General features: G+C 41.2%; 1 protein-coding gene across 1 annotated transcript in view; it reads left to right on the forward strand.

Annotated features, from left to right (window-relative positions):
• Positions 1–2,935: 2,935 nt before the first annotated feature.
• The window catches only part of cerkl (CERK like autophagy regulator), a 26,035-nt gene continuing 11,223 nt past the window's right edge, over positions 2,936–17,747 (forward strand). Inside the window, exons 1-3 of the mRNA XM_032529654.1 lie at positions 2,936–3,331; positions 3,489–3,598; positions 9,331–9,561. Of these exons, the coding sequence (XP_032385545.1) occupies positions 3,132–3,331; positions 3,489–3,598; positions 9,331–9,561 (541 nt within the window). The 5' untranslated portion in view covers positions 2,936–3,131. The remainder of the gene's footprint in view (positions 3,332–3,488; positions 3,599–9,330; positions 9,562–17,747) is intronic.

The raw sequence follows: 17,747 nt of genomic DNA on the forward strand, positions 1-17,747 counted from the left end.
GATGTTTGCTGGTCCTTTTAGTCTTCTATGATAATAAACTGATTCTTTTTGGATTTTAGACTGCTGGTCAGACAATGCAAGGAATTTGAAGACATTACTTTAGCTTTTGACAATTTATCCCAAAACATAATTGGCAGATAATTAGATAAAACAGTTCTTACTGGAACCTAATTCTGAATTTCTGTTCAGCTGTTGTGCTGTTAAAAGTAGTTCAACAATCCAACGTCCCACATGGCTGCTGTCATAAACTGTACTAAGCCTTTTTAATATTACTGGAGAACCAGCTCAGAAACCTGCAAATGTTCTTAAAAAATGTCCAGCATCAGCTTGAGCAATATTGAAGGTGTGCTGGAGATACAAGGTTTCCACACGACAACAGCGCTATTTAAAGTGGAGTTCAGGCTCCAAGAATGAAAACACATGAAGAGAAAACCCTGTTAACATGTTAACAACATTATCCCACAGACTGAGGACAAAACCTGTGTGTGTGTGGTGTGTGTGTGTGTGTGTGTGTGTGTGTGTGTGTGGTGTGTGTGTGTGTGTGTGTGTGTGTGAAGGGCACAGATGTTCGTTCTGCAGGCTAGATTTTAATTTATGAAAATGATCTTGTTTATGCATGAGAGCCCCCCTCCATACACTGCTGTCCTGCTGTGTCTGGTGTGTGTGTGTGTGTGTGTGTGTGTGTGTGTCTGTGTGTGTGTGTGTGTGTAAGTCAACAGGGACAATATGGTGGCCATATCCCACCATTTAGCCTTCCGTTAAAGTGGAATACTAATGAAAGAGAGTCAGTCTGCAGCATAAAGATTCGTCAAAATAGAACAGAAACTACTGTAATAACACCAACTGTACTAGAACAAACCTGTACATCAATTAAAAAAAAATGCCAATTTTGTTTTGGTAACAATTACAATTCTAAGACAAGCTTTTGGTTAAATTACAAAACACTAGATAAATATAGAGATATGGAGAACATTTAAATTAAAACTGTTTGAATAAGCTGAGCTGCTTATATTCTTTATTGGAGAAAGTTATTAATACAAACATCACGTTGACATTTTTAATTACACTCAGAATATAGCTACTGTAGTAGCTGCAGCAGTATTACCAGTAGGCTATTAATAGTATTAGTAGTATTAGCAGTAGTGTTTATGACAGGTAGGGTTTGTGTTTCAGTCTGTTGGCTGCTCATAACACTGATTAATGCAGCTTAAACTCAGCCATCTGTCATCAGCACACACAATCATAATATGGTGTTTATACCACAGCCAGAGAACATACTGCTTTCTGATTGGTTGGCATATGTATTTTAAAACCATTTACAGTAGAACAGTGTGCACTGTCTATAGAAGTCTTTACAGTATATAAGGGTGTTGGTATGTGTATTTCTAACTGTTGACAGCTATTTCACTGCTACTACCTCCAGTCATTATGCTCAGCTAAGCTAATCACCTCCTGGCTCTTGCTCCATATTTAGCGCCATTTGAGAAGCTGCTATGTGCTCCTCTTTATTGGAGTTGGGGACGTTAATTAGATATACATTTTAAGTAAAACTGCATATTGCATTCAAGGATGGTGCCCCATTAATTCAAAGTTGACACTGAGCGGCAGAGTAATTTCCTGCATTTGACATGGGTTTCGCCCATAGACCGTTAATATAATAATAATGATAATAATATACGGTCTATGGTTTCGCCGCTGCCACTCCTCTTTAGAAGCGGCAGGTCCAGAGTGTATTGATTCCAGTGGGCAAAGTGAACGTGAACACAGATTTTGACCAATTCTATCCCCCCATGGTCACCAAAGTAAACATTGGGCCCATTTTTCACAAGTCACATATCACCCTTAAAATAACTCGTCCCTGTTTCCTCTGCACAATCAAACTGTTTGTAGGCTTTAGGCTACTTTACGCAGAAGTTTTCTACCCGTAAATTATTGTAAACAAACAATCCAACGTGGTAACTTGTTGATTTAAAGAGCAGAACAGAAGCTGCCAAACTAGCCCCACCTTTACAGCATTAAAATAATAGGCTATGTAGCCCACATTAATCTATCTATAACTATAATCTAATAATACAACATACAGTAGGCTATGTTATTCCAAAAATGGCCCTTTTGCATAATGAGTAGACTAATTTTGCTTTTTGTACTTTAACTAGGCCTACATTTTGGTGCTAATACTTTTGTACTTTTAATTGAATTAGGTTTTTTGAGTGCAGGACTTTTACACTGAATTACTACTTATAATATAGATTTATAGATGCAAAATATGCAAAGTAACTTATAATTTAGTAAAAACGTGCGTGCAATGGAAATACACAAGTATAGCCTAAGTAGGCCTACGTCAAATCTGTTTTTAACCCTTGTGGTGTCCTCCAGGGTCAAAAACAGACAACAATTTGACATTCTTGTCCCTTTTTCAGACTTTTTTTGTTTTTGTTTTCACCAACACCACCTTACTACTACTAGTTTTACAGTAGTTTGGGAATTCATGGTCAATAACCCTCATTTATATAGAATTATAATTAATATTTGAGTTAAAAAAGCAGAAATCATTAGTTATTTTGACTAATAGTTAAGATCAGAGGAACGTACAGATGAGTTTAGTCAGGAATGAAAGTGATCAATTGTATTTGCAAAGAGCGTAGTATGGAATCCAATCCGATTTTTGTAGTAGGCTAATTTGGTTAAAAAGAAACCCAAATTTCAGATACTTTTTTAAAGGGGTCAGATTTGACCCTAGGACAACAGGAGGGTGAAGTAGGCTATAGTAGGCTGCTTGAGTTGGCTAAATGCAAACACTGGGACGTTATCAATCGGAACTGCCTTACATCGTTTAAACTACTTTAAGTTTAGGCTACTCACCGCATGTGTGCGCACTCCCGCTTGGATGAAGGTACTTGCGGGAGCGTGCACGCCCTAAACACCGGTGTGCCGTGTGCCCGAACCGACAAAGCTGCTGCCTGTCTCCATAGCGACGACACCCCGGAAATACAATATAACCTTCAGCTTATCAGCTGATCAGCTTACCGTGTGTTTTGCCGCCGCTTTGTTTATCGAAGAGGAACAAACTCATACCAGAGTTTGTTTGTTTGTTTGTTTGTTTGTTTTGTTCGTCGGTTGAGTCTTTGAACATGTCGGAGCCTGAGGAGGAGCTGCAAGGAGAACAGAGAGACAGCACGAAGAAAAACAGGGAAGAAAAACGAAGCGCCAAGAAGAAGAAGAAGAAGAAGCAGAAGAAGAAGAAGGAGGAGGAGGAGGAGGAGGAGGAGGAGGAGGGGAAGCGGGAGGAAGAAGAAGAGCAGCAGCAGGTGGATGAGGAAGAGGAGCACAGGTGAGAGGGTTCCTTCAGTTCCACACGGAACCATAGAGAGCTCTCTGATTGGCCCTGCAGTCAAAACTTTACCAAAGTAAAACTAAAAGAATGGATTTAAAGTATTAAATTGATGAAAATATGTAAATGAGAAACATGTTTTGTTTGTGTGTGTCAGTGAGTGTGTTGTGCTGCGTGGGATCTTCAAACTGGGGAAGAGGAGTCACGACGTCCTGCTCACCCAGACCAGGCTGACATGGATCCCCATCACCCCGGAGACGCCCACAGGTCAGCATGGTAACGGCTGTCATGGTCACATGACGACTTATGTCGTCTTGCTGATGCGAGACAGTTGTACAAACAGGCAGACAGGCAGGCAGACAGACAGACAGACAGGCAGACAGGCAGACAGGCAGACAGACAGACAGGCAGACAGGCAGACAGACAGGCAGACAGACAGGCAGACAGGCAGGCAGGCAGACAGACAGACAGAAAGACAGGCAGACAGGCAGGCAGACAGACAGGCAGACAGGCAGGCAGACAGGCAGACAGGCAGACAGACAGGCAGACAGACAGACAGGCAGACAGAAAGACAGGCAGACAGACAGGCAGACAGACAGACAGATAGACAGGCAGACCGGCAGACAGGCAAGCAGACAGACAGACAGACAGGCAGACAGACAGACAGGCAGACAGGTATATTGTGTGTATGTTGAGGCAGCTGGTGCTGTAATGGAGAAGTTTTGCCATGTTGAGACCACCTAAAACATGACATCTGGACACACACACCCACACCCACACACACACACACACACACACACACACACACAAAGCTATATGATGTCAAATCCCTCAAACACTCAGACAATTCAATTTTTAACAAATATTAAATCTGTAATATAAACAAAAAAAATACTGACACATTCTGACCTTGATTATTGTAACAGTAACATGAGCGGCTGCTGATCCCAGAGCTGTGTGGGAGAACACATTGAATTAGCTCCGCTAAATATTTAATTTGCACAAATACAGGTGATCACAACCGGTAGATGTCAACTCAAAAAATGCAGCACATTCCCACTTCTGGTGCCGACAGAAGGTTAAAAGACAAAACCGCAGAGTTAACTGCAGAGTTGGTGCACGTCCTTGATGCTGAAACACTTAAGGTTAACATAGGGAGCACTCAGACGCAGCATAGATGACTCTAATGTCTAAGTGTTGTACTGTACACCATTCAAAAATAAATTTTAGGAATAAGAAGAATTGCAATCGTTACGTGAGTCTTTATTCTTTCTTTCTTAACCCCTACTGCCTGGACGGGTTGCAGGTGCCGGCCTCTGAGCATCTCTCATACAGAATCTAAGCCGTGTTGGTCTCCTGCAGCTCTGTTCACAAAGCTGACAGAAAGAGATTCCTTCTACTGCGATTACAGGAAGTAGCAGAAGCTTGATATCAAGCTAACTACATCTCCAGCTTGCTAAAACATAAAACAACTAAAACGCACACATTTACAGACACAGTTTTAGTGTGTGAAACTTAAGGAACTAAAACAGGAGTGTGACTGACCCTTTAAATGTCAATACAGTCTCTGGTGTAGTCACGTTGTGGCGTTATGGTGGTAAAATGTTGGTATCATATCATTGTGGTCAGAGAATGGTTTTATTTCTGACTTTTTTTCAGTTAAAATCCATTCAGACAGAGTGTGTGTGCGTGTGTGTTTGTGTGCGTGTGTGCGCGTGTGTGTGTGTGGTTGACGCCAATCTGTTTTGTTGTATTTCATCCAAGGTAATGTCATTAAGCCAGCACTGTGTGTGTGTGTGTGTGTGTGTGTGTGTGTGTGTGTGTGTGTGTGTGTGTTGTGTGTTGTGTGTGTGTGTGTGTGTGTGTGTGTGTGTGTGTGTGTGTGTGTGTGTGTGTGTGTGTGTGTGTGTGTGTGTGTGTGTGTGTGTGTGTGTGTGTGTGTGTGTGTGTGTGTGTGTGTGTGTGTGTGTTGGCAACAGTATAGAGCAGTTGGTTCGGCCCGTGGGGGGTTATTAGAGTCTCTCAGTGTGGGGAGATTAACACACACACTCACTGACAGACACACACACAAACACGCAGTCAGTCTGTCAGTATGCTGTGTGTGTTGATTAGATATTTCTATATAAATGGATCAGATGTTGTTGTTTATTAGTACACATGAATTCATCCTGTTTCACCCAGCAGCATGTCTCTCTGTCCGTCAGCTGGAAGACAGACAGGCAGACAGGCAGACAGACAGGCAGGCAGACAGACAGACAGACAGACAGACAGACGGGTATTTTACCTGTAGTAGTATATCAAATAGTATTTCAAATGACACTCAACCCAATTTGCAGTTAATTCACAAGAAATCAAAGTACTGTTTTGTACTAATATAAAATTATAGAATATAATGTACATGCAGGCGGATTTCAACAGAGTTTCAAGTGGGAGGACGATGTAAGGTGATTCCAAGAACTCTCTGGGTTGTTGGCATTTCTTTAAACCAATCACAATCGTCTTGGACGGTGCAAAATAGTGTCTGGGAGGAAGTTGTTTTGGTGGAACGTTTTCACCCCACGAAAACAGGCCACATCAAATATTAAAATAAGTTAACTGTTCACACAATACAGTAACATAAGCCATGCAAATTAGCTGGATACATGGTTAAACGTTATTTGCTTTTACCAGTCTATCGCCGAGTATACTCATCGGCCCCAAATGTGCCTTTTAACATAACCTATTTTTTGTAAATCTTTACAATCGTTCCCCAAAAAAACCTTGCCATTTTCAGGGTTCAAGTTTGTTGTTGCTTCCTTAAGAGAAGAGAATTTGAGAACAGCAACACACAAAGAGGGGAAGGTGAGGTTTGTCCTGGAAACGTACTTCTGTTGATCCAGCCTAATTTTAAATGAATTCAGCAACTTGTGTGTGTGTGTGTGTGTGTGTGTGTGTGTGTGTGTGTGTGTGTGTGTGTGTGTGTGTGTGTGTGTGTGTGTGTGTGTGTGTGTGGTGTGTGTGTGGTGTGGTGTGTGTGTGTGTGTGTGTGTGTGTGTGTGTGTGTGTGTGTGTGTGTGTGAGACAGTTTAGAGTAGATACCATGTAACCACACGTGCTCTCACATCAGCCACACTGTCTACCAGTGTGGGTGATGTAAAAGATATTCTGAATATTTAGCATTAAACAGGCCTCCTCCATGTTGAACAGTATACAGGTGCCTTCTCTTCAAGTACATTTCAATCTATAATTCATCCATGATGATGTGTGCGTGTGTGCGTGTGCGTGTATCTGTGTATAATCCATAACTCCCCACATTGAGCCACATGGCCTGGTCACCAGGAGAGTGTGTGTGTGTGTGTGTGTGTGTGTGTGTGTTGGCACACTGTCGGTGAGGGCACGATGGGATACTCGTCTCCATCTGGAACTAACCAACACGCTACCTGGGACGGACACTGTGTGTGTGCGTGCAGCAACTCTGTGGGTTCTGTCAGCTCAGATCAGTCATCTTTATTGGGGTGGATGGAAAATCTCTCTCTGTCGCTCTTCCAATTTCATTTTTTTAATTTACACTCCGTATATATTTATGTGTATAGAGAATGAAAACAACAAATAATGAAAATGGGGCGATCTTATTTAAATACATCGTTATTGCCTAAAATAAAGCCTTCTGTATTATGCTGTGTTTTGTCCACCTTAGTCGGCTAATGGAGCGCTGCTCTTTTTTATGACAGCCAGTCTCCAAAGTGAAGCATTTCACTGCATATGTGAGAGAAAATATATGATAATAATAATAATAGAATAAAGATAAGAGTGTTTTGAATGTGAATATTCATTTTGGCACACTTGTGAGTGACTAATTATTGTTAGCAAAGAGCAGTGTACAAAACATTCAGGTAGCAACTTCTCAGTTTTAGCCGGCACTGACTGATACATAGAACTTGGAATTGACAGATATCAGATAAGGACTCTGATTGTGATCTTGGCCAACAAAACTTGATCCCTAATAAAAAAGGATAATTCTCTGTGTCAAACCAAGCTTTTTTAGAATCTTTTACATGTAACATCCTAGTTTTGGTTTAATGGCACATTTATTGGTTTTGGATATCTTCCACCACCTTTCATCAACCTTATTTCCAGCAGCAGACAGCTGTTTCCATCAAACAAGCTCTGACAAACCAACTGTACACTAGCTGCTCAGCACCAGACAGCATACTGACAAAGTTAGTGTCTAACTGGTGAAGAAAGTAGTTCCATTGAAGGTGCTCCAAGAGTGTTTTGTCAAAATCCGCTGTCTCTGTTGACAGTCCAGGGTCTACAAACGGCAACAAAAACAAACTGTGCCAACCTGCACCACGAAGCATACACAAACAGTGTTCCAGCTTTCCAGCCAATGAACAACGTGAAGTGGGTGGTGGTGGTGGGTGGGTGGGTTAGTGCACAGAAGAGCGAGGGAGGGGACGGGATGAGGAGGAGGAAGGGACGAGCTAGTCTTGTTTTGTTTGAAAAACGTCAAAGAGATGTAACGTCACCCAACATCGCTTAGAGCCCCTTTTAAGCATTTACAAGATATTCTACTCAGGAGTTGGTGTAGACCAAACTAGAGCTAAAATAAAGTGAATATTAGACTTACATTTGTATATAAGGTAGTTATAAAGTAAATAACTTAATAATAATAATAATAATAAATAACGTCATAATAACTTTAACTATTTACAATATTAAATGAACACAAGGAGCAGAGGATGAAGCGACAACGACAGACAGACCACTGCCACTCACTGTGACCCTGACATATGGACGCTGGCCTCTGCGGGTGGAAGCGGGGTGGGTGGTTTTGGGTTTTTGGTATTTGATAACAGCAGGAGGGTATTTCACAGAGAGAAGGAGTTAATCAGCTATCATCAGATATAACTAGACGCTGATGGATCTGTCCCCTCTGAGTGGTGCAAAGCTGTTTCTATATATTTTATACTGTACTGTGTTGTGTCCTTTGACAACACGTTTGTTTCAAGCAATTTCCTTTAATTTGTAACAGCCTGTTAATAATTAAAACAATGACACAGAGCGTGTTCCATAATAACCGCATTTTTAAACTACGGGTGTGGCCCATAACTAAAGCAAAATGCCAGAGGTTTAAATCGGGATGAATAAATAATAAATCTGGATGGATTTTAATATCTGTATGTGGTAATAGTGTATTAATATGTCATTAAGGATTTTGTTTTTCCATGCGTTCCATGCACAGATGTTTGTCGCCCTGCTGTGACATGTGTCTGAAGCTGGTTTCATAAAATAACTACAATGCCAAATGTGGTTGTGCGCCAGTAGCCTAGATTAAATTATGCCCCCCTTCCAGCGTCGACGTGTTATTCCTTTAGTCCGGGTTTGTGTCGGCCTACTATTGTCTTTTCCCTTGTCCCCCTGTACTTGTGCAAAGCGTCCGTGGGTTTCATGAAATGCGTTATATTAATTATTACTATGTTGGTTCCTACAACAATCTCTTAATTCTTTGGCTCTTGACACAGTGACAGTGATACCTGGTTTAGCTCACCTTACAGTGGCTTGCATAAGTTTACACACCCAGGCTAAAGTTGATTAAAAAGAGGAATGAAAAAACATCTTTTGGAAATTGATCTTAATTCCTTAATTCAAAAAATTTAGGAAAATCCAACCTTTAAAGGACACCAATTTCCTTTGTGAATGAATAATGTATTGTAAATAATTAAATATTCTTCCTAGACACTTTAATGTAAACACAGATCAACCAGTAGCAGTAAGCTTTCATATTTCCCTGACTGACAAGAGGGTTGGGCAAAATTACACCTCCTCTTTGCAGCCATCTAAACAGATGTTATCCACACAAATCTAAACTACAAAACAGAGTTTATTTCATTATTACTAATAATGTTGTTGTTTACAGACATCACAATTATTTCAAACTAGTCTGCACTTTCACTAAAGAGTGAGCAGTTTGTGTTGTGTTCACGTGCTGTGTGTTAGCTCTTCCTCTCTCCCTGCAGGTGAGGCGTGCATGCTTCAGCCAGGTGTGATTATGCTGCAGGATGTTTTTGCTGTGAAGGTGAAGCGGCGGCGAGCTGCGGGCCAGCAGTCGGGGGGACCCGTGCTTGGCGTGGCTCTGTTCTGCTGCAGAAGAAGAGGAAGGAGGCTAGAGGAGGACACGGTGCATCTCCACAATGCCTCCACAGAACACATACACACCTGGTACAACACCCTGAAGGAGCTGCTCACAGGTAACACAATTCACATTCAGACAGTCATGCAGAAAAAGAAGAAAAAAATTTAATTATGAGTTTTACTTATTTTTTTAGGTTATTCATTTTCAACAAGTCAGACCAGTGAAAACTTGGATTAAACCACTTTTTCAGCCCAGGGTGGCCTACCTTAGTTTAACAAAAACAGTTTGGACCCTCCTTGGCCCCACATGGAGTCTCTGTCCAATGTAATGGACTCATTAAAAAAATAAATCCAGGGTGATAGTATGATTGGAAGCTTGTCTGTGTTACATAAGAGCTGAGATACAGTGGAAACATGACTAAGCACTTTGATAGGCGTCATACTGTAAGATGATTACACACACGGCAATGTAATATGTTATTCTTAGCACTAAAGTAGGTAGGTAGGTGTGTAGGTAGATCTAGTTCAGCTGCGATTTAATTTTTAATCAAATCAAATTTTATATAAAACAAAGTGAATTTAGTCTACTGTAACTCTACAGATGGCCTCAATTTGCATAAAAGGAGTAACAAATTTGTATACACATGGTAACATTTTTCATGTCTAAGGGTTAGCTATCTGTAGTGCTAGCTGCTCAGATTATAATTTCATTGCCTTCTATCATCCTGTTCGTCACTTAGTTTAATGAGGTGAGTCACAGTTACATCAGACAGTAGAGCTAATCTGCTAATCCACCGGAACAAAGAGACACAGATTACACACACACACACACACACACACACACACACACACACACACACACATATATAGCAGTACTCAGTAAAGTGCTGTAAGCAATTGAATCATGTTGTCTGCAAGAGAGATTAACTAAACTACTGTCTACACAAACAAGTCCAATTTATCTCACGAACAAAACGAAACAAAAACCACCCTGCAGAGATTTAAAATCCTAGATAATTTACACTAGAAGGCCAAACGTATGTGGACAGACAAACATTACACTGTATGTAATAGTTGAACAGGTCATTCCAAAACCATGGGCAGTGATCTGCTGCTGTAACAGCCTCCACTCTTCTAGTTTCAGACGTGCCACCCGGAGGGATTTGCTCCTATTCAGCCTAAAGAGCTTTAGTGAGGTACAACACCGATTGATGCGTGATAAGGTCTGGCTCACAGTCGGTGTTCCAGTTCATCCCAAAGGTGTTGGATGGTTTTGAGGTCAAAACCTTGAATCTAGTTCTTCTACACCAAACTGGGAAAAACTACAGACATTTATACCAAACTTGAAGCCAAAGTACAGAGAAGAGACGAGGAGGCAGAAGGAAGAATTAGGAGATTTAATAACGAAAAATGGCTTCAACAGAAGAACGTTACATAAAATGTAAAAGTATTCCTTTGAAGCTGCACTAGTTATTTATTTAATGAACACAGCTCTATATTAATAATGAATTCTTTGCCTGTGAGTAATGTGAAAGGGGTCACTCGTAGTAACAAACCCAGAGAAGCAGTTCCTCTGAGCATTAAAGATTTTCTGTTTTAGTTTTTTATCTTGCAGCTACTGTTTTGTTTCTTTCTCAATGCTCTCATCGATCATTTCTAGCCATTGTAGACAGCTATCAATAAAAGCTTTGATAAGCCCACGCTACCTGCTCAGTACCACAAACCAAAGTGAAGAAAGTTTAGCATTCTGCAGCTAAAGAGCCAGATTTAGTTATTTAAAAATAAAGTAAATATTGCAATTCAATTCAATAGGTGAATACAAACATGACTCCAGGTTAAAGCTAATGTTGTGCCGTGTCCGCTGGATAAATAGGTGTAACCCGGCAGCTTCGCCACCACCAACTTTTATAAGGTGACATTATGTCAATTTAGTCTTTCTAGATTGTGCTGGTAAAAATGTGATTTTTTATTTTATTTATTTTTTTAAACCTGCTGAAAGGAAGTTAACATTAGCTTTATAATATAATCTCCCTCAGCGCTGTTTCCCATCAAATCTTTGTGTAGATTTTATACTTTTTAACTTGTTACTCTATAAAAAAAATAAGAATGCATGAATTCAGGCAACCTTCTTGACACTACCAGTTTGATAAAATTCTAGATGTTGCAGCTACTGAAGTTCCCAGACTTTTGGTTTTCATACACAATAGAAATGACAATGCTGGCTGTAGGTTTTAACTCGCACAAAACCCAGCTTTACTTTTTCTTTTTTTTGGCGGCTGCAATAGCGTTAAGAAGTTAGCCCTAAGAGAGCAAAAAGGGGTGTCTCCCTTCTCCTTTTACAAACACCCCCCCCCCACAAACACCACACACACACACACTCAAACCCCCTCACCCAACTCTCGCGTTTTTTTACCCTGGCAGGTTGACACTTTTTGCTGGCACCTGTCTGTCGATTTTGCTGTCCCCAAACCGATTACCATGAGCCCGCAGCAAAGAAAAACCCTTTTTTAAGTGGTTGCCTTTGACCTCACTCAACCCCACAACACACACAACACACTAAAAAACAGTAAGGCGTGTCAGCTGGTGGTCACACGCACACAAATTTGGGAAAGGGTTTTGGAAATTTAAAACACCCCGGTGGAGGGGTGGTGTGGTGTGTGTGGGTTGTGTGTTGGGGGGGAAGGGAAACACGGCGCTTGCGCTGTGCGGAAATTAAGCCTATTTTCCAAAACCCCCGAGGGCAGTTGAAAAAACCATTGTGTGAATCGTGGCGTCCGGGGGGCGGGCGTCCCCCCCCCTACATGCAGCCCCCCCTCATTCCAAAATTTTAGCTGCCCAAAGGCAAGCGGAAGCAGCCACCTTTTTGTTTAGGCGGTTTTTTCGTGTTTGGGGAAACCCGCAGAAACCCTGCAGAGGTGAATGGCGGTCAGAGTAAAAAGGGAGCACGGTTCTGTAAAAGTCTGTTTCCCCTACCGCAGGGAGATTGCGGGTGGTTTTTTCTGCAGTTTTTAACAGCACAAAAGAGGACAGGCCCCGGGGGGGCGGGCCCCCCGGACGGCCCGACGGGGGCTCACCGGCCCCCAAAGGGGCCCTCGCGACTCCCCCCAGTCAATTTTTTGTCAATCCAAGTCAGTTTTCGCTCGTTACAGAGCTTAAATTGGGTTTTACAGCGCCCAAAAGGGGAAAACATTTGGGGGGGGGGGGGGGTTTTGGGCATTGGGGGTATGAGGGGGGCTTAAGGTCAAAATGACCCAATCAAACACTGGGAGCCAAAGGAGTGGCCCTTTTCTCGAATTTCCCAAATTTTTTCTAAAATTTAAAATCGAAAAGATTCTCCCTAAATTTAATTAAGGCTAAAAAAGTTGCAACTCAAAATCATATCAGTTTTTTTGGCTTTTAAAAGGCAAAAAACAGAAGCATGTGAAAAGAGATGGCAGCATAATATAGGCCTAAAAAGTTTACATTTAAAGTATGCAATTTAATTAACGTACAGCCCACTGCCACACAGCTACGATCCAAATACTGAGGTCATTATTTTATGATTGGGGAATAAGACTCAACAACGTTGTGGGGGTCCGAAGAAATGAAAAAAAAATAAAAAAAACAAAAATTGGTGGGGGGGGGGGGTATGTGGTTTCATCGGTTACTATTAACAGGTGTTCCCTGAAGCAGTGAGTGTTTTTCCCAAGGACGTAAGGAGAAAAATTTAATCTTTGTCTCTCTCTTTTATATTCAGGTTAGAGGCTTTATTATTTTGTCAGGAAACTAAATTTATTGTACCGCAGCACACGTTCATACCCCACCTCCACCCACCCAATGCTGTGAGTATACAGATGGTATCAGAGGCTAAACACTTTGATATTCCCTTTATTTGATTTTATCAAGCTTGCAAATAAAAAATGTTGTATGTCAGAGGTGTTTTTCTCCAAATGAGAAAAGGGGGATTTTAAAGTAAGTTGAACTGCAAATAAACTTTTCCTTTTTAAGTCTTGCTAACTATGTGGTTCTAGGTATGCAGGGTCTGTTGGTCTACCACTTTGGTTCAGATAGAAATATCTTAACCAGGCACAACATTTCGTACAGACATTCATGATCCCAAGAGGAAGATTCCTACTACCTTTGGTGATCCCCATATTCATGCCCCCCTCAGGATGAATTGTAACAACGTTTGTGACGCCATAACGTCTCATCTACCGCCACCATCATGTCAACATTTTTATTTGTCCAATATTTTGGATTTTGGATTATGATCATAAAATGTTAACAGCTCAATGTGAGAGAGTGCAACGGAAACAGACTTGGCAAAATAATCAACAAGCATTTTACTTAACTGTAACTAATGCTTTCCATTGCAGAGGAAAACAATAACGGCAGATCTATGTTGAGCAATAGGGGGACTGTAACGTTTTTCCCATTAGTACATAGAACAGAAATGTCGTATTTACAGCATGTCTTCTCTATTTTTCTCCAGTATTTGTTGTCTGACTGGCACACTAGTTGTGCGCTCTTCTTCTGCATTGGTAAAATGGCACCTGACTGGAGGATTAGTGCCAACTACTGCTTATCTCTATGAACCAACTCCAAATATACATGCATTACAAAAGTGGATGGAAATACAAATTTGCATTTTAGTCTGTAGATACATTTTCTGCCATTCAACTATGTTTCATTAACTAATTGTTTAAGCTCTACAAATAGTAGAATTTCCTTTAAGTCTTGTAACATCTGTAACTGCCTCATTTGGACGTTTAAAGCCTTTAATTGATTACTTCTGTCCATTGACCTCAGATGGAGTCTGAACCAAATTATAATCTGTTGTTGTCTACAACATCCAGCAACCTCAGTCAGAAACTCAATACTTCCTCTTGACAACTCTGGGATTGTTTACCATGGTAACATTTTAGCAGTGCCATAGCAACCTGCCGCTGGCCAAGGCTGGGAGATGATCTGATGGATACTTGATCTCTATACATGTACCTGTTTGTCTGTTCTTCTTAGAAACAATCAACAAGTTTGAATGACCTCATCTCCTATAAAAGTGTGTGTGTGTGTGTGGTGTGTGTGTGTGTGTGTGTGTGTGTGTGTGTGTGTGTGTGTGTGTGTGTGTGTGTGTGGGGTGGTGTGTGTGTGGTGTGTGTGTGTGTGTGTGTGTGTGTGTGGGTGGTGTGTGTGTTGTGGCGCGCGCGCGCGAGCAAGCATTGATCATGCAACAGTCACTCACAGAGACAGAGAGGTCCAGTTTACGCATTCAGGATCACTATTTTTCTTTAGTGACATAACAGTGATTTTGACAAACTTTAAATAATTGTATCATAAACACCATGGGCATTATTCTGCTTCTATAAATATATACCATCTACAAAAAAGAAAGCTGTGGCCTACAATTTGAACCCTGTTTTTTTTGTCTGTGTGTTTTATTTTTTTCAAATTCGATTTTCAAATTAATTTGGACAAAACATATGCCCAATTAGCTATTAGCTGTTTGTGTTTGCAATGTACTCCTGGATGTACAAGCAACTATCACTGCATCACTTTTATACTGAAGAAAATTAAAAAAATGCGATGTCTGTTTGAAATATATGAACATCTTTTTTTTCCATGAAGTCCTGAACAGATTTATGGACGTTTATTTGTGATGAACATGAAATATAACAATATACTCAGGAAGTGTAAGTAATCCTAAATCAAAAAATATGTGTATCACGTCCGTGTGTTCAGATGTGACTAAGCTATGACGCAGAGAAGGAGGACAAATGTTGACACTATATGTTTAAAAGTACCTCAATAGCCTCCTTGAGTGATTCGCTGCTGCTGCTGCTCCAGTGATCCTAATGTTAATATTTGGATGAGATGTAGACATGTCACTATATGAAGCAGTGGTGGTTAATAAAGCTAGGTAGTGAATAAGAAAGGAGCTTCAATGAGAAAACAAAGGGAGTTAACATGGTAAATAAAACTTGATTTGCTAATTGTGTAACGCAGACATAAATAATAGGCTACTTTCAGCAGATCGTCCACCGTGAAGACAGTACATCTCCTTTTTTATTTCTTTAACTTTAGTTTACAGTCATTCATTACAGCCAATCAAAAAACAGAGTTTTGCAACACTCAATACAAAGAGCAACATGTGACTCAGTCATGTGTATTATTTGGCTAATCTTAGTGGTTCTTCGGATGTGGTGGAAAAGCAAACAGTGATGTGCAAAAGGGTCTTTTAGTTCCTGAGTTTAGGGACTGTAGTTCCATAGTTAACGGAACTGTTTGGTCTAGTGCCCCCTGGCCCTAGTGCTGCCATGGGACCAACCCAACCTCCAAGTTGGGTTGTTAGATGGGGTCCCAAGTGCCATCAACACCGGGCAGCTGCAAGTGTTTTTTACCATTCTCAAGGATGTGACGCTGGTCAACCAGGGTAGAAATTAAAGGTTTAGTCTACAACTGCCATAGTGGAGCAATGTTGTTTATCTGTGTTTTAAGCCCCCAACATCTCAATCCAGGCAGCGTTGCCTGGAACGCACTAGGATCAGGCAATGGTTAGGGTTAGGTTTGGCTTAAAACCTTTAACCTTTTGGGTTAAGGTTAGGGTTAGGTGCCTTGAAGTCAACAGTCCAAGCGCTGTCTTGAAGTTGATAGATAGAGATAGATAGATAGATAGATAGATGATATTTATTGATCCCAAAAAAATGGGAAATTACAGTGTTACAGCAGCACACAAAATATACATACATACAATATACATGAAATATTATAATTATAATAACAAAATATAAGAATAAAAATATAAGAATGTAACGAACAAAATTTAAGTATATACAAGATGGGAAAAAAACAAAACAAAATGTGCAGCTTTTGTAAATTGACCCAGTCGTGCCGGTTGCCCTTATTGTATATTGTGGTCTCAGAGTCTCATCTACCCCCAGGGATGACGTGTTGAAGAGTTTTATTGTCTGAGGTAGGAATGATTTCCTGTAGCGGTCCGTGCGGCATTTAAACTGTCGGAGCCTCTTTGAGAAGCTGCTCCTCTGTTGGACCAGTGTGAGGTGGAGAGGGTGGTCAGGTTATCCATGATAGATAACAGTTTTGTTCAGCGCCTCCTCTCCACCACAGCTTCAAATGTGGTCCTGTTTGCAGCCGATCACGGAGCCAGCCTTCCTGATCAGTTTGTTCAGTCTGTTTGTATCGCTGGCTCCGATGCTGCTGCCCCAGCAGATGACGGAGGAGAACAGAGCACTGGCCACAACAGACTGGTAGAAGGTCTCCAACATCCTGCTGCCACACGTTGAAGGATCTCAGCTTCCTCAGGAAATAGAGTCTGCTCATCCCCTTCTTGTAACAGCAGTGCTGTTGACCTTCCAGTTCAGCCTGCTGTCGATGTTGAACTTGATTAAGCAACGGTCATTGATAGGTTAAGGTTAGGTGCCTTGAAATCAACGATCGCAGCGCTGCTGGAAGGACACATTAGACATTATGTTGGTTAGGGGTGGGTCTAATGTTTTGGACGGCACCAAAGAAGTGGAGCTTCTGCTAATGGTGGGCTTACCGTAGATAGAAGGAGGTGTGGGGTGTTGGTAACTCATCACTGGAACTCCTAAGAACCTGGTCAGAGCTGTGTGGTATGAGTGATGGCAGGAGGTGCTGTGTGTGTGTGTGTGTGTGTGTGTGTGTGTGTGTGTGTGTGTGTGTGTGTGTGTGTGTGTGTGGTTTTGTGTGTGTGTGGTGTGTGTGTGGTGTTGTGTGTGTGTGTGTGTGTGTGTGTGTGTGGGGTGTGTGTGGGGGTCATTAACAGGGCGAGGTCACAGCCTTCTGGAGCAGATATAGTAATGATCTGGATAATGGAGCTAGTGTGTGAGTTTGTGTTGTGTGTGTGGTGGGGGGGGGGGCGGGGGCTGTATTGATTGTGCTGGTCTATGGGGATTTATATTGAGGTCTCTAAATCTGCCTAATGATGATCTGTACAGGGGGGGGTCAGGGGTGTGTGTGGGGTGTGTGTTGTGTGTGTGTCAGTTTGGAGTAGATACCATGTAACCACACGTGCACTGTCTACCAGTGTTGATATTCTGAATATTTAGCATCAAACAGGCCTCCTCCATGTTAGAACAGTATACATGTGCCTTCTCTTCAAGTACATTTCAATCTATAAATCATCATTATTTCTTATATCTATTTATCTATCAATCGAATTTAAATGTATTAGTTGACAATACAAATACAAATACATATATACAAATACATTTAAATTTAAGGCTAAAAACAGACTATTTTCAATGCAGAAAACATGTATAAACTACAGATGACTGGACAGACT

The sequence above is a fragment of the Etheostoma spectabile genome, chromosome 11, assembly GCF_008692095.1.
Source record: "Etheostoma spectabile isolate EspeVRDwgs_2016 chromosome 11, UIUC_Espe_1.0, whole genome shotgun sequence".
Taxonomy (NCBI): domain Eukaryota; kingdom Metazoa; phylum Chordata; class Actinopteri; order Perciformes; family Percidae; genus Etheostoma; species Etheostoma spectabile.